This window comes from Austrofundulus limnaeus, unplaced genomic scaffold (assembly GCF_001266775.1).
Source record: "Austrofundulus limnaeus strain Quisiro unplaced genomic scaffold, Austrofundulus_limnaeus-1.0 Scaffold372, whole genome shotgun sequence".
In the NCBI taxonomy this organism is placed as follows: Eukaryota; Metazoa; Chordata; class Actinopteri; order Cyprinodontiformes; family Rivulidae; genus Austrofundulus; species Austrofundulus limnaeus.
The window spans coordinates 68,355-81,221 of NW_013952774.1; the positions used below are offsets into that span (position 1 = coordinate 68,355).

General features: G+C 41.1%; 1 protein-coding gene across 1 annotated transcript; it reads left to right on the forward strand.

Annotated features, from left to right (window-relative positions):
* The first annotated feature begins 459 nt into the window (after positions 1-459).
* On the forward strand, positions 460-12,515 carry LOC106528335 (ATP-binding cassette sub-family A member 1). The gene is made up of 32 exons (XM_014023484.1): positions 460-771; positions 878-1,017; positions 1,103-1,219; positions 1,982-2,176; positions 3,439-3,647; positions 3,727-3,903; positions 3,978-4,200; positions 4,367-4,588; positions 4,717-4,921; positions 5,032-5,145; positions 5,266-5,440; positions 5,570-5,701; positions 5,810-5,949; positions 6,044-6,181; positions 6,283-6,512; positions 6,652-6,724; positions 6,836-7,038; positions 7,192-7,243; positions 7,378-7,491; positions 7,688-7,836; positions 8,004-8,128; positions 8,631-8,729; positions 8,814-9,003; positions 9,095-9,189; positions 9,286-9,318; positions 9,422-9,527; positions 9,986-10,060; positions 11,287-11,456; positions 11,548-11,725; positions 11,844-11,959; positions 12,048-12,192; positions 12,285-12,515. The coding sequence occupies exons 1-32, from the start codon at positions 492-494 to the stop codon at positions 12,414-12,416; spliced, it is 4,752 nt and encodes a 1,583-aa protein (XP_013878938.1). The 5' UTR covers positions 460-491; the 3' UTR covers positions 12,417-12,515.
* The last annotated feature ends 352 nt before the right edge of the window (positions 12,516-12,867 follow it).

The following is a 12,867-nucleotide window of genomic DNA, read 5'->3' on the forward strand; positions in this document are numbered from 1 at the left end:
ACACACACACACACACACACACACACACACACACACACACACACACACACACACACACACACACACACACACACAAGTTTGCACAGCTATCCATTTGGGGACATTCCATTGACTTCCATTACATTCCTACAGCCTAACCCTGACCACAAACCCTAAGGCTAACCTCACAGGTATATTTGACCCTAAAACTAACCTAAACTCAATTCACACCTTGGTCCTAAACTGAACCCCCAAACCACCAATGGCATTTAAACCAAATGGGGACTTGACTTTTGTCCCCAAATGCACCATTTGTCCCCAAATGTAGACGTTTTATCTTAAAATTGCCCCCAAATGTCACCAGAAACAAACCCACACTTCCCAACACTCACACACGTGTGCTTCTAGTTTTGTTTTGGAACCCTGATTTGATTTAGGAAGTACAACCATCTTCCCAAGACTTCTTCAGACTTTTTCCTCTTTTGAGAAATCACCTTTTTGAGCCACCGTTAATGAAAAGCTTTTTAAATCTGTGTGTCTCTCAACAGCTTTCCAGTATGAAGAGTTGGAAAGACATGCGAAAGGAGATCCTGTATCTGACCGCTGATACGACAGGATCTCCAAAGCAGGTGTACGAGGCCGTGTCACGAATCGTCTGCGGGCATCCAGAGGGAGGTGGCCTCAAAATCAAGTCTCTCAACTGGTATGAAGACAACAACTACAAGGCCCTGTTTGGACACCATGGCAATGACAGCGACAGCGAACCAGTCTCCACTTACGACAACTCTTCCAGTAAGCACCCAGAGCTTGACATTTATTTCAGTCCATCGATCAATACTTTACTTACCTTTTATTCAGCATAGAAACAAACTCTCAAAATGATTTTCTCATTTTATAGCTCCTTATTGTAACAACTTGATGAAGAGTTTGGAGTCCACCCCCATTTCCAGGATGATCTGGCGAGCCCTAAAGCCTCTTCTCATGGGGAAGATTCTGTACACCCCAGATACTCCAGCAACACAGAGGATCATCCATGAGGTGCCATCATGACTAAAACTGTTATTCAAGAAAAATAAACGACATTTAAAGCAATGTAGTAAACAGACATTTATGTGATTTCTAGGTTAATAAGACCTTCCAGGAGCTGGGTGTCCTAAGAGACCTTGGTGGTATGTGGGAGGAGATGAAGCCCAAATTTTGGAATTTCTTGGAGAATAGTGAAGAGATGGATTTAGTCAGGGTAAGTGGATTCACTGACATCATTTCTGTAGCCACAACAGAGCTGTGTTTGCACACTGTGTTATGAGGGCATCTGAGTGTCACACACACACACACACACACACAAAAAGATTAGATTTTGTTGGGTTATTCTCAAGCAGATGAAAGTTGCCGAAGATGTGCAAAAACAAAAGAAGACATAAAAATATTCATTTATTATGAGTTCATGAAACAGAAAAGAGATGAATGCAGAGCCCTCAGCTTCCAGGTACAACTTTATAGGTCAACCAATAAACTTAGCCTGTTAAAGTGCTAACTTTTATACTGCAGCTAAATATCAAAACAAGGCCTGGACTTTCTTAACATATTACATAAAGCAGTCACAAGTACACAGTGGGTATTTGAGAAGGGCTGTAGCTTATAACATGGCTGATGTTTATTTTCAGGTTTCAACCACAACTTCTCTCTTTCTTTTTCTTTGGAAATTTCACAAACTCCACCACCTAGTGGTGAAAATGTCACAGTAAAATTATTACAGATTGAGGACGTATAGAAAGAGTTTAGTTGCATGTAGTTTTGCACATGAGTGTTCTGGCAGCTTTAGCTTGTATCTGTTATGAAACAGGAAAGTTGCAAGAAAGACTAGAAATTTCAGAAGAGGCTTGAGCAGAGCAATCAGAATAACAGACCACAGTAAAATGTGTAGATTTTTTTATATAAATCTCTGATAATGTTTTAGTTGTTTAAAAAAAGTAGTACATAATAAAAACTGTTTTTTATCCAGTCCCTGCTCCAAAGCAACGTCAGTGCAGCTTTCCTGAACACCCAGCTCAGTGGGATTGAGTGGAGCGTGTCAGACGTGGCAAACTTCCTATCGAAAGCGTCAGAGGAACGCAAGCCTGCAGGCTCCACGTACACCTGGAGAGACGTCTTCAACGAAACCGACCGGGCCATACGGACCATTTCACAGTTCATGGAGGTTAGTGAGTCGCCAGCGTGTTTCAGTACATTAAAATGTAGAGCGTGTATTATTGTTTTCACATGACCTATTCTCTTTGAATGACTGCTTAACAACATTTTCACACATTTTCCAGTACACTTTTAATGCATTTCCCCAGATTCACCTTTTCGTTTCCCATTATTTTTAGTCCTTTCACAGCTTACAATGCAAATGAGTTGAAGTCAGTTATTTGCTTTTCTCACACAAACATTAAAGGTATCATATCATGCTTTTAAATCCTTCTTTTTCACGTCTAAATCATTCACTTATGGTCTATTTAAAATAAAACTGCAACGCTTTGGTCTTAATTCCTCGTTTTTGTTGCTCCACAGACTCCTTGCTTTCCCTGGTTTACCCCTGTTCTGAGTTGCGCCTCAGAGCAAGCTGTTTTGGTGCGGTCTCTTTAAATGCAAATGAGATATTTCACACCCCGCCCCCTCCAGGTCCCTGAGCGTTCGACTCCACCCAGTTCGGCCATATTTGTAGTTTCATAGCAAAAACACTGTTATCTACCGACTAAAAACTGTTTTTAAGATAAAATAAGATAAGATAAAACTTTATTGATCCCACAGTCTGGAAATTTGCACATTACTGCAGCTTAATACAAGAGAGGCTGAGAAGAATAATGAAAGATTAATAAAAAATAAACAAAACCCCACAATATACACATGTGATAAATAGTAATGTCCCAATGCACATATACACATATACATAAACACAGATGCTTATTTATATACATATATACACCGTAAAGTACAGTACAAAAATGAATGTATATTATATTGTATCTCAACACTTCCTTCATCAGTTAGCAACACTTTAAACAAGCCACTGACCTGCTTTAACTTTTCTTGGAGGTTACATGACGTTTGTAAACTGATGCTTCACGCTATAAACTATGTTGTGACCTTAAGGTGTTTATGCTGCATTTTATCACTCTGTACTTACTGGACTTATTGGGACATCACGCACTTGGTTTATAGGGAACTGGATACATTTTCAGCTTATGTAAGCTACTGTAAACAAGTGAGAGGCTGCTCTCTAAAAGATTTAAATAAAATACAGATAAACAAGTCCAGACTGGTTACTCAGTGTTCCACCCAAAGACCACCAGTTTGTTTAAAAACGTAAAAATCAATGGAATTTTTCATCTTCACGTGAGAACAACTACTACTGCAAAACTTTCCCTTTATTGTTAAATTCCAAAAAACAAGCATATCCTTATTCCACCTTGTCTTCAGTGTGTGAACTTGGACAAGTTGGAGCCAGTTGCCAATGAGGAACGCCTGGTCAACAAGTCCATGGGTCTTCTGAGTAATCAGAAGTTCTGGGCTGGGATTGTGTTTCCAGACATCGCTCGTAACAACAGCACAGACCTGCCTCCTAACGTCAACTACAAAATCCGCATGGACATCGATAATGTGGAGAGGACTAACAAGATCAAAGATGGGTGAGCGGATGGTTTAACCACGCACATATGTAGCTGACTTCCTAGGTTCTATATTTTAATTTGGATGTTTCGTTTTCAGATATTGGGACCCTGGTCCCAGAGCAGACCCCTTTGAGGACCTTCGGTACATCTGGGGTGGGTTTTCCTACCTGCAGGACGTCATTGAACAAGGAATCACCAGAGCCATCACCGGCACCAAGGAGAGGACAGGCATCTACATCCAGCAGATGCCTTATCCCTGCTACGTTGATGACATGTAGGTGAACGCTGCGTACAAAACATGTGAGGGTAGTGTCAACCATCTGACTGTTTATGTCACCTTTTCCTCAGGTTCTTGCAAGTGATGAGCAGGTCAATGCCTCTCTTCATGACTTTGGCATGGATGTACTCTGTAGCCATCATCATCAAGGGCGTCGTGTACGAGAAGGAGGCGCGGCTGAAGGAAACCATGAGGATCATGGGGTTGAATAATGGCACCCTGTGGCTGAGCTGGTTCATCAGCAGTTTAATCCCTCTGCTGATCAGCGCTGGCTTGTTGGTGATGTTATTGAAGGTTGGTGTTGACACACACACGTGTGTTTTTAACCTGTTTGTCATCGTGCATAGCTCATTGTAAAAAATAGATTTATACAGACTGATTATTGTTATTTATTTTTATGTTCGTCCTTGAATTTGAATTGAATTTAGTTAAAAGCTTTTTGTTTTTTGGCCTCTCTCAGATGGGAAACCTGCTGCCTTACAGTGACTCGGGCGTCGTGTTTCTTTTCCTGGGATCCTTCGGCGTCGTTACCATCATGCAGTGCTTTCTCATCAGCACTTTATTTTCTCGTGCCAACCTGGCAGCAGCCTGTGGGGGCATCATTTACTTCACTCTTTATCTGCCGTATGTTCTGTGCGTTGCTTGGCAAGACTACGTGGGCTTCGGTGCCAAAATTGTCGTGGTGAGTTGAATTACAACCACGTAAGATTATGTACCATAGTCTCCGGTAGTTTTTCAGGTGCTTGAAAATATTACCTATATAGTCACGTTTTTCTACACTAAATTAGGAATCACCTTTTCTTTTCTCAGAGCGTACTTTCTCCTGTGGCTTTTGGCTTTGGATGTGAGTACTTTGCCCTGTTTGAGGAGCAAGGAGTGGGAATCCAGTGGTCCAACTTGCTTGTGAGCCCAATGAAGGAGGACAGCTACAACCTGACCACCTCGATCTGCCTCATGTTGTTTGACGCAGTGTTGTACGGAATAATGACTTGGTACATTGAAGCTGTGTTCCCTGGTAAGTCGTGTGAAAGGTTTACACTCTGAACATTTCTTTCCACATTACTGGTGAAGATAAATGGTGCGAAATCATTTCAACTTCATTAGAAGCAATTTGTTCCGTTACAGGTCAATACGGTATCCCAAGGCCTTGGTTTTTCCCTTTCACACGGTCGTACTGGTGTGGAGAGAAAGAAAACAAAAACCTCAACACTCCTATGTCGAAAAAGGGAAACGCTGATGGTAAAAAAAACAGAATTCACATAAATTATAAACAGTAAACATATATATTATAAATTCAAAGGCAGAAATGAGTGCAGGCAAACTTGCTTTTTGCTGAATTGCTCTTCTTGTTATCCACAGCTGTTTGCATGGAGGAGGATCCGAGCCACATTGAACCTGGTGTTTACATTGAAAATCTGGTGAAGGTCTACAGCCATGGAAACAAGCTGGCCGTAGATGGACTGTCCCTGAAGTTCTATGAGGGACAGATTACCTCCTTCCTCGGCCACAATGGAGCTGGCAAGACCACAACTATGTAAGTTTATGTAGCCTATCAATGTTTTTAACAAACCAGAATTTAAAACTTTGAGATGGGTTTGCAAATGTAATCGGTGGCTGTTTATTTATTCATTTATTTTTTTGGCTGTTTTTCTTTTTTTTTTAGGTCAGTCCTGACAGGTTTGTTCCCACCCACTTCTGGCACTGCCTACATCCTTGGCAAAGACATCCGCAGCGAGCTGAGCACCATCCGACAGAACCTGGGCGTCTGCCCCCAGCACAACGTGCTTTTCAGCATGTATGTATGCAACGTGAACTGTAGAAATTTCTGCACAACCCTTTTTTTAATTGTTTTATGTATTTATTTTTTGGTATTTTAGTGATTTCTTAATTTGCTTTAAACCAGGCTGACTGTGGAAGAGCACATCTGGTTCTACGCTCGCCTAAAGGGGCTTTCCGAGGAGCGGGTGAAAGCTGAGATGGAACAAATCGTAAACGACGTCGGCCTGCCTCACAAGCGCAAGTCGCGCACAAGCACTCTGTCAGGTCAGCTCTCTGCTTTGTGTCCATTCTGTATTTTCACACACAGGTTTAGGTTTGGAGAATGTGTTTCTGACTTGAGGTTGTTTCGTCTTTTCAGGTGGGATGCAGAGGAAGTTGTCTGTGGCTTTGGCGTTTGTTGGGGGCTCAAAGGTTGTGATTCTGGATGAGCCCACTGCTGGTGTCGATCCTTACGCACGAAGAGGAATCTGGGACCTGCTTCTCAAGTACAGACAGGGTAAATATTGCTGATAGCAGCCTGTAGTATCATGGGCTTATTTATACTTTAGGCTTAAGGATTATATATATATTAGGGTTAAAAATGTTGTGATATTTTAGGTCGCACCATCATCCTGTCCACTCATCACATGGATGAAGCTGACATCCTGGGTGACCGAATCGCCATCATTTCCCATGGCAAGCTGTGCTGTTTGGGATCCTCTCTCTTCCTCAAGACCAACCTCGGCACAGGCTACTACTTGACTCTGGTCAAGAGAGATTATGACTTGTCCCTTCAGTCCTGCAGGAACTCTGCCAGCACCGTCTCCTACAGCAAGAAAACAGAAAAGGTACGAGACAAGTAACCATAAATGACAGAGCCATCAAGCTTCCTCTGCTTAAATTTATTTATTTATTTTAAGTAACGCAGATGTAGGAGACTTGTAAAACTGTAGGTAAAGGTTTACTGAGTTTCCTACTTTTGTTCAGGAGGACAGTGTATCAGAGAGCAGCTCAGATGCTGGCCTGGGAAGTGAACCAGAAAGTGAAACCACCACCATCGGTAAGCACCAGTGCCTTTCAGAAAACATTATATCAAACTGGAACCACTTTCATAAGTGTATCCATTTTTCATCCTTTCTATGCTTTTTATTTATTTATTTGTTTCCTATAGATGTCTCCCTCATCTCCAACGTGATCTTTAAGCATGTTCCAGAAGCTCGTCTTGTAGAAGATCTGGGCCATGAGCTCACTTACATCCTGCCCTACCAGTCAGCTAAAGACGGAGCTTTTGTTGAGCTCTTCCATGAGCTCGATGACCGACTCATGGACTTGGGAATTTCAAGTTATGGAATATCTGATACCACCCTGGAAGAGGTAGGAACTCCTAAAGACACATTTCAAGATAAAAATCAGGATCAGTTGGACTTTTGCCCGTACTGTTTTATTTATTATGTTTATCAAACCTGCAGCCAACAATCACTGGATTTCACTGAAGTGGTTGTTTAAATCTTTGATTCTTTGTCGTAGATTTTCCTGAAAGTGGCAGAAGACAGTGGAGTGGATTCTGTTGAGCTTTCAGGTGAGATTTATAATTATCATTGTAATGTAAAATAAGTCCCTAGAATTTATATTGTATGTTAGTATGGATTTCAAACAGAAAATAAAGAAATGAAACTCGGCTAGGTCGACTTTAAGACTTTCTCGTTACAACAGATGGAGTTGTACCGACCAGGATCCGTCGGCGTCATGCATTCGGAGACCACCAGAGCTGCCTGAAGCCCTTCACCGAGGATGACTTTGACTTCAACGACTCTGAAGGTGACCCAGGTAGAACTTTTTCACGCAAACATTTTGTTATTTGCATTTAAAAATCAAAAAGATCTTAAAATCCTTGTTTTTTTCCTTTTTTGCTGTTGTGACAAATAAAAAAAACACTATTTTAGCCTTTTAATTATAACTTGAAATCCCTGAGTATTGTTACAAAAGCAGCCAAATGTCCTCACTCTTGTCTCTGGTGTCCTAGAATCCCGTGAAACGGACTGGCTTGGAGGAGCAGACGGCAAAGGCTCATTCCAGGTCAAAGGCTGGAGCCTGAAGAGGCAGCAGTTTGTGGCTTTGCTCTGGAAACGATTCCTCTATGCCCGTCGCTCCAGGAAAGGCTTCTTCGCTCAGGTATGTTGCACTGATGGTAACTGTTGCTACTGTAAGAGGTTTTTTTTTAAACCTTGCAGTAACCATCAGTAATGATGCAATACATCTGAATGCAGTAAAGTAAAACTTCTGATCTGTGTCCACATGAGCAAAAGTTCAAATGAATTGTTCTGGTTGTGTTTTTTCAGATTGTTCTGCCGGCGGTGTTTGTGTGTATTGCACTTGCGTTCAGTCTTATTGTTCCTCCGTTTGGGAAGTACCCCAGTCTGGCTCTGCACCCCAGCATGTACGGAGAGCAGTTTTCCTTTATCAGGTGAGACATCATTCTGTGTTTATTAAGCCTTTTTTTTTTTATTAATCACTTATTTTTGTATTTTAAAAAGTCTCCATGTGTGTCTTGCCATAAAAAAAATCCATACAATGTTTTAAATTCAAAATTAGTTCATTATAATGGCTTTCTTTTCTGTTATGAATACAGCAAACTATCTTATTTTTATTATATTTGGATTATTATAACACAAAAATGTTATTAAACATTACAAAAATGCAGCAAGACTTGCATATCTTCTAGTTTTTTAAAACTTGTAAACAATTGTTGGTAAAGCAGACTGATTCAGGAATTTACTGAAAGGATGTAAAAAGAAATAATTTTTAAAATGGCGATATCAGACCTTTATTAACCATCATTTACACCTTGTTTTTAGTCTGAATCTTTTGCGAAGTGCTTGTTTTAGGTATACAGTCATTTGTATTTAGCGCAGCTTAATAAATATGTATTTATATATATGTATGAACCATTTTTGAACTGTTTCCAGTAATGATATTCCTGAGGACCTGCACATCAACAAACTACAGCAAGCTTTGACAGAAAAACCAGGCTTTGGAACGCACTGCATGGAAGACAAGCCCATACCGTGAGTACAATCAGGGTGAAGTTTAAATCCAATCTCAGATTAAAACATGGATTTATTTAGAAAAGTGAACTCTTCCGTCTCCAGAAATACTCGCTGCAACGCCGTAGAAGACGAATGGGCGGTTCCTCCAGTTCCTCAAACTGTACGAGACGTTTTCGACAAAGGCAACTGGAGCATGGAGAATCCCTCTCCGCTGTGCGAGTGCAGCTGCGGGAAGCGAAAACGGATGCTGCCCGAGTGTCCCGCTGGGGCCGGAGGCCTTCCGCCACCACAGGTCAATGCCGTAAAACAAAATCCAGATCCAATAAAGGTGAGCTTGCTAAAGCACGCGATATTTAAACAGTTTCATCTGTTTTTGCGTCCAGATGAAGCTCAGCGACACGGACACTCTGCAGAATCTGACTGGCAGAAACGTGTCCGATTATCTGGTTAAAACCTACGCTCAGATCATCGGCAAGAGGTAACGCCTTATTAATACTGACAGCGACATTATTTGTTACGCACATCTCAGCTTAAAGCAGCCTAAACATTTAATAACACGGTTCTTCTCTGACAGCCTGAACAACAAGATTGGGGTCAACGAGTTCAGGTACGGTGGAAGGCACGATGCATCATTTCTGTGTGATGAGTATTGATCTGAGTGCTCCTCTGCCGCGGCCGTCTGTCACGTGAAAATGTCTCCCCTCCAACAGATACGGTGGATTCTCACTGGGTGCCAGAAATTCTCAGGTTCTGCCTCACAAAGAAGAAATTGATGTAGCGATAGCACAGCTAAGGAGACGCTTTCATCTTGACAGAGTGAGTGATTTCATCACGCTATTATTATTTTTATATTTCACTTGTCTGTTTCAAAGTAGCCATTTGCACAAAAAATAAAAATAAATTAGAAGGGGCTCTCTGCAGTCAAAAAGTGGGAGTTTCTTGGGTGTGGATGTAGTTTGGCTAAACCTGCGTAATTTATAACTTTAGCATCTGAATTGTTACACTTCTGCCCCCAAACTACGCCCACACCCAAAAAACTCCCACTTATTGACTGCAGAGGTACTTTAAAAAAACTGCCGACTTTAATAAGGTTATATAGGACACACACAGGGACTCTGTGCAGCTGTGGTTTATAATTACAGCTGTAGTAAATCTAGACTTGAAATCTAAGTCTGATCAGTTTCAGCTTAGCCACGCTCTAAAGAGGACTCTCCCTCTTCTAATCCTTTCTGTTCGCCTCGTCTCCCTCTCTTTCTGCCTCCTTCACCCTCCAGGGAACTGCAGCCGATCGTTTCTTCCGCAGTCTCTCCAGTTTTATCCAAGGTTTGGACACCAAGAATAACGTCAAGGTTAGCGCTCACTCATATCGACGCAGGCTGGTTCTGTTGAATGCATCAACTCTTTATGATCACAGAAATAAACTCTACCAGCGTTTAATGTACACTTATTTATTGTTTCACATTTGGTTCAGTTAAGTAGTAGGAAATCTAAATGTTGTATTTTCAAATTGTTAGTTTGTTTTTATATAGTTTGTTTCTTATTTTATTTGTCAGATGAGTCAACTTTTAAGTCCTACTGAAAAAAAATAATAATAATAATGAAGAAATCAAAGCATTATGATGCACAAATGCACACAAACTTTAAAGGATCCATGATTAGTTGTAACATTAGACTTTATTTAATAAACATATATTTTAACTGTGAAATAAAGACTGTAAAAATACTGCAGGCTGTTTAGTTTTTATAATTTTTAAACTAAAATTTTAAAAATATATTACACAGACGGAGCCATTTTATTTACATGCAAAGCATTCTGGGTAAATGATGACATCAACTAGGTCATCGGCATGAGGCTGCTAGCGAGCTATATCCACCCTGAAGGTTAATCTTGGACAATATCTGATGATCGACTCTTTTAAATGAAACCAGAGAGCGTTGACAGAGAGGAGAAGGTAGAAATGACTCAGCCTGGAACTGAAAATATGGATGGAGGACAACAGAGCTGCTTCATGGAAGAAGAACCTCAGCTTAGCCTGTTAGCTTTAGCGTTAGCCCAGATGTTATCACCATATATATGTATTAGCTCAGCGCTACACATTCTCTCATCACTGAGGTCCTCCATCCACATGACAGAGAAGGGAACGTAAAAATGCCTCAGTCTGCAACTGAAACTATGGAGGGAGGACCTCAGTTTAGCTTGTTTGTTGCACTAGCGCTGAGCTAATACATATAAGGCAATATAGCGTCGGCTATATGGTGGATATAGCTCGCTCACACTGAGGACCTATCCACGTCATCATTTACCCAGTATTCTTCGCCTGTAAATAAAATGGCTCCATCCATGTTAAAATATATTTTTAAAAATTTACAAAACTAAACATCCTACAGTATTTTTACAGTCTTTATTTTACAGTTAAAATATATTTTTATCAAATAAAGTCTAATGTTACAACTGATCGGGGATCCCTTTAAGACACTGAGCTGGTTCCTGAGCAGATAGTTTACCTCCAGTTTTGCTCCTTATTTCCCGTGGCAGTAAAATAATTAAAACCATACATTTCTTTCCTACTTCCAGATCTGGTTTAACAACAAGGGCTGGCACAGCATTGGTTCTTTCCTCAACGTGATGAACAACGCTGTCCTGCGGGCGAGCCTTCCGCCTGGAAAAGACCCCGCAAAGTTTGGCATCACCGCCTACAACCACCCACTGAACCTGACTAAGGAGCAGCTGTCGCAGGTCGCTCTGTGAGTATTCCAGTCACTACGGCAGGCCATTTAATCTCCCTTTTTTTTTAACCTCTCCTATAAATGTCTCGTTCGTTTTGTTCCCTTTCAGGATGACAACATCTGTGGACGTTCTGGTGTCAATTTGTGTGATCTTCGCCATGTCCTTCGTTCCTGCCAGTTTTGTGGTTTTCCTCATCCAGGAGAGAGTTACGAAGGCCAAGCATATGCAGTTCATCAGTGGAGTGCAACCCTTCCTGTACTGGCTGGCAAACTTTGTCTGGGATATGGTAAGATGTTTAAAAATCAGCTTAAACTCTTGGGGGAGAAAAAAAAAGGTTGAATATGTTAGATCTTGAAAAATATGTAGAGCAAAAACACTTAAAGAGTGATGTTTCTCTCTTTCAGTGCAACTACATCGTTCCAGCCACTCTGGTGATCATCATATTTGTGTGTTTCCAACAAGAAGCCTATGTGTCTTCCACTAATCTGCCAGTGCTGGCCCTGCTGCTGCTGCTCTACGGGTAATTTGAGCAAACGTTCTGATTGTTATAGATCTGCAACCGTTTAGATTTTCTTTGGCATCTAAAATGCTATTTGGGCTCTTTGCAGCTGGTCGATCACCCCTCTGATGTACCCAGCCTCCTTCTTCTTTAAGATCCCCAGCACTGCCTATGTGGTTCTAACCAGCGTCAACATACTGATAGGGATCAATGGCAGCGTGTCCACGTTTGTCCTGGAGTTGTTCGGAAGCAATGTAAGTAAATAGGACGTGCGGCGGATTGTGCCTCTGTTTTAATGTCTTTATATGCTCCAATGGTGTAATAATATTCAAATTCCTCTTGTCAGGAGATCGGTGGCATTAATGACATCTTGAAGAACGTGTTCCTCATTTTTCCTCACTTCTGCCTGGGTAGAGGACTGATTGACATGGTGAAGAATCAGGCCATGGCTGATGCTTTAGAGAGATTCGGTAACTAAAGCAAATGTTCCTTTCAACCCCCGAGTGGTTTCGACAAGGGAGAAAAAAATTTTCTAAAACAAAAAAACAAAAAACAGAAGCATTAAACCAGTGGTGTCAAACTCATTTTCACTGAGGGCTACATGAGCGTTATGGTGGCCCTCGAAGGGCCAGTTGTAATGAACTTTGATGTTTCATGTTTAACTTTGACTAAACAGAGTTTTAACATAAACATTGGTAAGAACTAAGTGTACGACTGACTAAATCTGAAATAAATACAGAAATATTATTAAAAGTAAAACTAATAAAGTTTTACTCACTGATGAGTTTCTAGTGTGTGGCTGCATTATGTTAGATTTAGTTTATGGTTGATGCTGACTTTAAAGGCACAGTGTGTAGGATTTGTTGTTTTCAGCGACATCTAGTGGTTGAGTGGTTGAATCATCCTCCCTGGTCCTCCCCCCACCCCCC

Excerpts from the sequence above, each read along its gene's own strand:
- LOC106528335 (XM_014023484.1), top strand. The coding sequence starts at position 492 with ATGAAAAGCTTTTTAAATCTGTGTGTCTCTCAACAGCTTTCCAGTATG. Across the intron at positions 1,018-1,102 it reads CACAGAGGATCATCCATGAG|GTTAATAAGACCTTCCAGGA; the intron begins GTGCCATCATGA and ends TGTGATTTCTAG. Across the intron at positions 5,146-5,265 it reads GAAAAAGGGAAACGCTGATG|CTGTTTGCATGGAGGAGGAT; the intron begins GTAAAAAAAACA and ends TGTTATCCACAG.